General features: G+C 34.5%; 1 protein-coding gene across 1 annotated transcript in view; it reads left to right on the plus strand.

Moving 5' to 3' along the window:
* Window positions 1–5745: 5745 nt before the first annotated feature.
* The window catches only part of LOC110273015 (heat shock 70 kDa protein, mitochondrial-like), a 19585-nt gene continuing 16143 nt past the window's right edge, over window positions 5746–9187 (plus strand). Inside the window, exons 1-2 of the mRNA XM_021125845.1 lie at window positions 5746–6072; window positions 6376–6627. Of these exons, the coding sequence (XP_020981504.1) occupies window positions 5746–6072; window positions 6376–6627 (579 nt within the window). The remainder of the gene's footprint in view (window positions 6073–6375; window positions 6628–9187) is intronic.

A 9187-nucleotide genomic window follows, 5' to 3' on the forward strand; every position in this document is an offset into this window, starting at 1 on the left:
GGTTGAAAGATTAAATTAAAAATTGAGAAAAATTGGTAACTAAAAGACTCGAAAACAGATTAAAATACAAGTAATATTTTAAAAAAAGGGTTAAAGGTTTCAATTTTGATATAAAAGAAATATTAGTAATTACATTTTATTTTTGAAGGATAATATTATATTTGTATATGAAAATTGAGGTACTATTCGTAATTATATAAGTTTTCATGTATTCTGGACAATAAATTAATTATAAGGATAAAATGAATATTTTATAAAAGATTAAGAATAAAGCTTAAGTTAATAAGTTTTGAGTAATAAGATTATTTAAAGTTCAAGTTAATAAGTCTTGCATAATAAAAAAATTATTATTATTGTTATTAATTTATTTAAGATTATTATCAATATATTTTTAAAATATATTATATATTAGTATTTTATTTAAAAAATATTATTTTATTTATGATATACTAAAAGGATAAGTAGAAAATTATCCTAAAAGTTTTAGAAAGACAAATCTAAATTAAAAAATTTTGATTCTCTTTTCATAAAACATTTAGGGAAAGGCGAGGGAATAGTGCAAAGATATTTTATATTGTAGAATGATAAGAAAGAAAAGAAAGAAAGAACGAAAATAAAAGGAGATAAGTAGAGATATGGTGGTGAGTCCACCGAGATTTGCTTTCCAGAGAAACATCGACCACTTCACGGGATGGTCGCACCTGTAAGATAGAGGTTGCTTACAGAGGTTATCAATGCAAACACCAGCTCAAGAGAGTCGCACCTGTAAGACAGAGGTTTCTTACAGAGGTTATGGCATTGGAAGCCAAACTCAGACAAAAGTTGGTGAATTAAGTGGAAATATAATTCAATATATAGTTGAGAATAAAAGAATTAAAAGAATAAAAGAAACTAAAAAACCGCTGCCACATGAGAGCAGATAATACAAGAGAAAAGAAAGTATTAACTAAAGGAATCTCTGCCACAGGAGAGTAGAGAACAAAGATTAAAAGAATTTTATGAACGTCTACCACAGTAGAACAGATAGAAAAGAAGGTATTAATTAAAGGAATCTATACTGTAGTAGAGTAGAGAGCAAAGATTGAAAAGAAATTGAGTGCTGTTTGGGCCTTAGTGCCAAAGTGTCTAGTGGAAACGGCGATACGTAATGCTCACTTGATACTATAAGGACGGCTCAGTGAGGACGGTGATGCGTAACGCTCACCGAAGACTGAAAGGAAGGTTCTCCCATGAGGACGGCGATACGAAATGCTCATGGAGGGGACGTTAGCTAAGATAAGGACGGCGGTACGAAACGCTTATCTCAGGACCAATGTCGAAAATCGGGCAATAACCGACACATGAGCTCATGGCCTGTATAGGAATAGTTATGCATCATACTTGTTTGCGCATACTTGTCATGATTATGTTTTTATAATTGTGTGTGCTTGTGATTGGTTTCTATATTCTGTTATTACTCTCTGATTTGTGTTTGTCTTGCATTGTTTGTGTCTATGATTGATTCTGTTTTGTAATTGAGTTTTGATGGTGATTCGTATTGAATTGGGTCGTAGGTCGAGTTGATTTGATTTGGGCTCAAGGCCGTGATTGGAAGAACCAGCGGTAAGTTTTGATTAAAATGATTTCTTAGTAAGCGGTGAAATATATGAAATGTCATTTTGCGTGAAATTTTTATAAAAAAATATGAACTTTAAATTTTGATAATGAACTTAACTTCTAACCCCGATCCTGCTAAGAGTTCCCCATTTCTTATTCCCTATCTCCACTCCTTTCAGCTACAAGTGCGAAGGCTTATTGAAAAACTGCGGGAGCACATTGGAATATGTTTACGAGTTGAGTTGTTAGAATTTATTTTCTCCTCGCCTTGTTAGTTAGAGTTTTATTTCAGCTACAACGTATTATTGATATTAAATATGTGAATATGTGTTGCTTGTACTTGTTGAAAAAGTTATAGTTTTAGTAAAACTGTCGATAGATTTACGCATAAAGACTCAATATTAAATAGATAATAAAAAGAATTAAGTTAATAACGCCTTACTTTTGGTACGATCATGAGGTGCTAAAAGTTAGAATGTTACCTAACAAATCTACATTATCCTTCAAATGACCAAAATGGTATTACAATTAAGTCACAATTTGGAAAAGGATAAGATCCTGATGAAGTCGCACCAATCAAAGGTGATCTCAATCTAAAATTTACTAATTCTGATTCTTAGAAAAAGTATATAGTTGATTATCAAGTTTAAAGTTTAAATAGATCCAAGATCTTTAAAGTCAACACACACATCAGTTATCCAAATCAAACAAAATAAATTAAAGTTAAGCAGATCTAAAGGAGTACAGTGAAATACCATATACATTAGACAATTTATAGATCAACTATGTCTCTTTTAAAATTTTAGCTATTTAACTTTTATTTATGCAGAAGTTTAGATCAAATCAAACAAATCGCATTTATCAACAAATTTTATTATGCAGAGAAGCTATGATAATCAAGCCAAGCACAAAAAAAAAGTGGATGACAATGGCTAGCATTCTATTACGAAAAAATGACGAACAATTATAATGATGATCTCCATCACTTTTGACCTCCTAATTCCTCATGTTCTGAATTCCTGAGTCCACAGCTATAAATTGGTAGCAATTTCAATAAAAAAAGTAGATTTGAGGATGATGCAGCAACGATAGCTTTGGAACTAGAAGACCTTGGCGACAGTGGATCTGAGACAATAACATAGATCTGAAGTAGAGGATAGACGAAACAAAAATAGAGATATGATTTGAATGAGTGTAGGACGATGGATAACGATTGTCAGCAGTGGCAAAATTCATGGAGGTAGTGGTCAATAATGGAAGAAAGTGAGTTCTATTATGGTGACGAAGGAAAATGAGAGTATTTTCTGAAGAACTTGAACAGTTTTCTTTTTTTTTCAATCAATTTAATTTAGAAATACTTTTGCTAGCAATAATAATAATTATCGTCATTAATGAGAAAGATAAAAAAATCATAAAAGTCAAACTCTATTAATTATACTAAAAAATTTAGATACATTTCTATTTTTAAATATCTCTTATGATTTAATATAAGTGGTCCTAGAATTATAGAATCCAAAAATTTTCAACAAGATAAATTTAGACGCATAACAATGTACCTTTATTTAATTTTCTCCCTACTTAATATTTGTTCCTTTTCTTTTTATCGTCTAGAATTCCAAAAAAAATGTGGTTTAAAATGTGTAAAATATTGATTTATTAAAACGTGAGATTATTAAAAAATAAATTTATAGAAATTATATTCTTATTGTATTAACTTATTCCTTATTACAAAAATTATTATAAATTATCAAATTTTTTTACTAACGTGTACCGTAATTCCTTTTTTTTTCCAAACGAAAGCATCTTTACGTTCAATGAATGTTTTCCTTCCTCCAAATTTTTCTTTCAATGTCTATAGTAAAATAAAAATATTATTCGTATATTAAAATTAGTCACTAAAATCAATTATTAATATATTTATGTATAAATATATAAATAATTTCATAACATAGTTGATAGTAGAATCATACTTTTTTTATGAATTTCGGATATATTAATATATAATTTTATAATTTTAGATGTGTTAAAAAATTATACTTCATAAATTATTCTACTAAAAAATCTTTAATTTCAATCGGTTTAATTTCAAGCCGTTTTAGTATAAATGCTATAACCAATAATCAAATTAAGGTAGCTTTAAAAATTCAATTTAAAAAAGTTACACATGTCATTCCTTAATCAATGATTTTCTTTATTAGCATAATAAAAAAAAGTTATCTGGTGCACGAAATTGCAATCACACTTTTGCAATCCGCACAACTAACCAATAAGTGCATTGGATCGTCCAAGTAATACCTTACGTGAGTAAGGGTCGATCCTACGGAGATTGTTGGCTTGAAGCAAGCTATGATTATTTTATTATTCTTAGTCAAGAGATCAATTATGATTATCTATTTAAATTACTAAAAAATTAGAAGAGCGTGAAATAATTACTTGTTGTGCAATAACGGAGAATATGTTGGAGTTTTGGAGATGCTTTGTCTTCTGAATTCCTGTAATGTAATATTCTTCTCATGAAAAAGTGCAAAGTTCCTTCCATGGCAAGCTCTGTGTAGGGTGTCACCATTGTCAATGGCTACTTCCCATCCTCTCAGTGAAAATAATCCAAATGCTCTGTCACAGCACGGCTAATCAGCTGTTGGTTCTCGATCATGTCGGAATAGAATTCTTTGATTCTTTTGCATTTGCCATCATGCCCAACACTCGCAGTTTGAAGCTCGTTACAGTCATTCAATCCCAGAATCCTACTCGGAATACCACAGACAAGGTTTAGACTTTTCGGATTCTCATGAATACTGCCATCAATTCTAGCTTATACCACGGAGATTCTGATTAAGGAATCTAAGAGATACTCATTCAATCTGATGTAGAACGGAGGTGGTTGTCAGACACACGTTCATAGATTGAGGAAGGTGATGAGTGTCACGGATCACCACCTTCTCCATAGTTAAGCGCGAATGAACATCTTAGATAGGAACACGCATGTTTGAATGGAAAAACAGAAATAATTGCATTAATTCATCGAGACGCTGCAGAGCTCCTCACCCCCAACAATGGGGTTTAGAGACTCATGCTGCCAAAAGGTACAAATTTCAGATCTAAAAATGTCATGAGATACAAAATAAGTCTCTAAAAGTTGTTTAAATATTAAACTAGTAACCTAGGTTTACAGAAAATGAGTAAACTAAGATAATTGGTGCAGAAATCCACTTCTGGGGCTCACTTGGTGTGTGCTGGGATTGAGACTTAAGCTTCTCACGTGCCTGGGCTGTTTCTGGAGTTGAACGCCAGGTTGTAACGTGTTTTTGGCGTTGAACTCCAACTTGTAACCTGTTTCTGGCGCTGGACGCCAGACTACAACATGGAACTGGCGTTAAACACCAGTTTACATCGTCTATCTTCGCGCAAAGTATGGACTATTATATATTGCTGGAAAACCCTAGATGTTTACTTTCTAACCCAATTAAGAGCTCCCCAATTGGACTCCTGTAGCTCCAAAAAATCCATTCCGAGTGCAGGGAGGTCAGAATCCAACAGCATCAACAGTCCTTTTTCAGCCTAAATCAGATTTTTGCTCAGCTCCCTCAATTTCAGCCAGAAAATACCTGAAATCACAGAAAAACACAAAAAATCATAGTAAAGTCCAGAAATATGATTTTTGCTTAAAAACTAATAAAATTCTATTAAAAACTAATTAAAACATGCTAAAATCTATATGAAATTACCCCCAAAAAGCGTATAAAATATCCGCTCATCATTATCCTATATAAAACTATGAGAAAGTATGAGAAAACAATGCACATAGTAAATAACATGAATAACAGATTAAAAAATAAGATAAAATTAATTTTAATATTTAAAGTTTTTATTAATTAAAAATTATTAAATTTTTAAAATTTAAAAATTAAGATTAGACACCCCTAAACACATATTAACATTACGTACGGTTAAAATCTAAAACACTCTACAAAACCTAACATCTTTCTCCTAAGCCCCCCAAGTTGTGTTGCCTCTCTCCAAAGACCGCAGCCGTCACGTATGCTCTGTTGACTCCTTTGTCCTCTCCCAACGTCCCACGGCGGGTTCCCCACTCGTGATGTGCGATCTCTTTCTCCACCGCGACTCTTCCACTCGCTAGGCGAGACATCCATGACTTCCTCCACTCATAGAGACACCACTGAACACCACCGCAAGTCCCCCACTCACGACGAAGGAAATACTAGGCTGAAACGGCGCTTCCAAGTCACACCACTATGCTGCAAGCAATGCAGCCACAACGCCTCTGATCTCCTGTGTGGCGCGTTCCTGATGACGAAAAAGATTGCCCTCTTCTCCCTTGCACTGCATGCTCCTAATGAAAAAGGTCGCCCTGTGCTCCCTTGCATCGCGCGGTGCATTTCTGACAACGAAGAAGGGTGCCTTCTACTCCACTACGTCGTGCCTGTTGAAGAAGCAATGCAACCACTCATCTGGATTGTCGTCTTGAATTGCTATTCACGACCCTAGGTCCGCCGCCTTGAATTGTTGTTTATTTTACTAGGTATGCAGTACTTATTTTCATTCTAAAGTAGATGTTTATTTCATTTAAAGTGGATTTAAGTAGATACAATAAAATTTGCTAGATGTTTATTTTACTCAGTATATGAATGGTTATTGTCATTCTAAACTGAATGTTTATTTAATTTGTTTGGTATGTTTTGGCTTTCGGGCCTTTCTCAAGTTTCTCGAGGCCATCCTATAAATGTTAACTTTAAGCTTGATTTTGATGGTATCTTAAAGGTTAGTGCTGAGGATGAAACAACTGGTAACAAGAATGGAATCACCATTAATAATGAGAAAGAAAGACTCTCAGGGGTTGAGATTAAGAGAATGATTGAGGAAGCTGCATTGTTCAGGGAAGAGGATGAGAAGTTCAAGAAGATGGTTGAAGTAAAGAATTCTTTGGATGAATATATTTACAGCATGGAGAAAGCTATGAAGGATTTTGATGTAAGCTCAAAGGTTTCGCCTTCTGAAAAACAGAGAATCATGGTAAATTGCTATAGAGTAAGGGGTAGCATACTGAAGCTTCTGTGTTTGAGAATTTTATTAAGAAGCTAGAGAAGATTTGTCAAGTGATACCGATCAACAAGGTCCATGACTATAATGATGATGATAGTGATTCAGATGATTGTTACTAAGAAAGTTTGGAAAAATTTTCTTTTGGCATGCATCAACTTCATCTTGCTCTTTATTTTTGTTATGCCTCTATTTTGTTAATAGTTTAAAAATCAAGACATGATAGTCATTAATGAATTTGAATAATGCTACATTTGACCAAAAGTAATTAGTTGATGTCATTATGTTGAGCAATGCGTGGTAATTAGTTACTGGAGTCACCTATAATTTAAAGTTTAAAATTCGAATTTAAAATTTAGAGTTTAAGATTCCAAATTTAAAAATAAGTAGATATAATAAAATTTGTTGGATGTTCATTTTACTAGGTATGTGAATATTTTTTTATTCTAAAGTAAATGTTTATTTAATTTGTATTGGATTTGGGTAGATACAATGAAATTTGCTGGATGTTCATTTTACTAGATATGTGGATGATTATTTTTCATTCTAAACCGATGGCTTGATGAAGAAAAAGCTCAGTGGCACTAAGGTTGGCTGGTGAGGAAGGGATCGACGACACAATGAAGGTTTAGGGAGGGGGTATGCGACGGTAAAAGGGTTAGAAGTTGGATGGTTAAAGTGTAAAAGGTGAAAGTAGGATTTTTTGGAGGATAATTGGTGCAGAATTTATAACCACAAACTAACCAGCAAGTGCACCGGGTCGTACGAAGTAATACCTCAAGTGAATGAAGGTCGATCCCACGAGGATTGATGCATCAAGCAACAATGATTGAGTGATTGACTTAGTCAGACTGTAACACCCTAATATTCAAATCATTATGCTCGAGTCATAAGTCAATGATATTACGGTGGTACGACTCTCAGGTGGATTTTTAATATATAAATATAGGTAATATCGAAAGGAGTATTAATCGAGAAGCCTGAAAAGAGAAGAAATAAAATCGCGAAGACGTATCACTCACGTTTCGATAACGAAAAGTTAAACTGTGAAGCCGAAAGCGATATACGGACAAGGAATAAAGGAAATCAGGAGATAGATAACGGATGGATATATATATATATATATAACATAAGTAAATAGCCACTAGTCGCGACCCGCGAAGTTTAGGCCGGCTAGGGTACAGTATAAAAGTAACTGATAACAGTACATCCTAATCTCTCCCAAAGGAAACATAAGAGCCTCTATAGGCAAGTTCCAAAAGAGTTCAACACATAACATAATCTTTTCAAAACAAAGGTGGAGAGATTCTAAGCAAAACACAAACTAGAGAAAATAAATATCTTCGCCGTCTCTCAGACGAACCGCAGCTCACTTCTGAGCACCTGAACCTGTATTTGAAAAACAAGAGATATATACGGAATGAGAACCCCGGGCCCATGGGTTCCCAGTACGGTAAAAGTGCCAAATAAATACAATGCACTGCAATAAAAACTCACTAAGCATCCTAAACTCCTTTTCTCCAAGTATCCAGCCTAGATTCTCACTAATCCATAAATAGGCATCTGTCGTAAGGGGATACTAAATCTAGTTCATGTTATACATGTTTCCCAACTCGCTGATTCTTCCACGAATCAGACTCAGAATCATAAGCAAAACCATCACCAGTTGTTCTGCCTCAGCAACTCTATATCAATACATCATACCCTCACCTGGAGCTAGTGAAATCACATCACTGCGTCTACCCAGGGAGCTCAAATTATCTCATTCAATAATCATCATCATTATGCAATCGCATCATCAATTCATCTCGTCGAGAACAGCCCTCAACATCCACCGACACCAACATGAGGGATCTCTCAGTTGTACAAACACAAGCAATACAGACAAGTAATACACAAATAAGGTACAAGTAGAACAAGTAGCACATAATCAGATAACATAGCATATATGATGTAGAAATCCAAAACAAATAGGCAAACCCAAACAATTCAAACATATGCAAATGATGTATGCCTGCCCTATGGCTGATGATATCATATGTCGGTTATATAGCCAACCCAACATGTCCTGGTAGCTAACCATTGGACAGAAACACCCCTTGCAGGTTTGAGCTACAACCCCCTTGCTACTACCCGCTCAACCCCAGAGCCAGTGGAACAACCACTACTGCGGCTACTACCAAGGCGGGTGTTTAAAAGCTCAACCTGGAGCGAGTGGATTCACCACTACTGCCGTTACTACCCAGGCGTCACAATCTCTGACCTGGAGCAAGTGGGACGAACCACAACCCTTGCTACTGCCTAGGTATCTTAAGCATTAACCCGGAGCAAGCGGGATGAACCACAACCCTTGCTACTGCCCAGGTATCTCAAACATATATTCATTCAATCTCAATTCATATTATCAATCCTCATTTTTATCAAATCTCAAACATTAACCTGGAGTAAGTGGGACGAACCCCAACCCTTACTACTACCCAGGTATCAGAGCTACATTCATTCAAAACTCCATAATTAACTCATTTATCATAAA

Source organism: Arachis duranensis, chromosome 6 (genome assembly GCF_000817695.3).
Source record: "Arachis duranensis cultivar V14167 chromosome 6, aradu.V14167.gnm2.J7QH, whole genome shotgun sequence".
NCBI lineage: Eukaryota > Viridiplantae > Streptophyta > Magnoliopsida > Fabales > Fabaceae > Arachis > Arachis duranensis.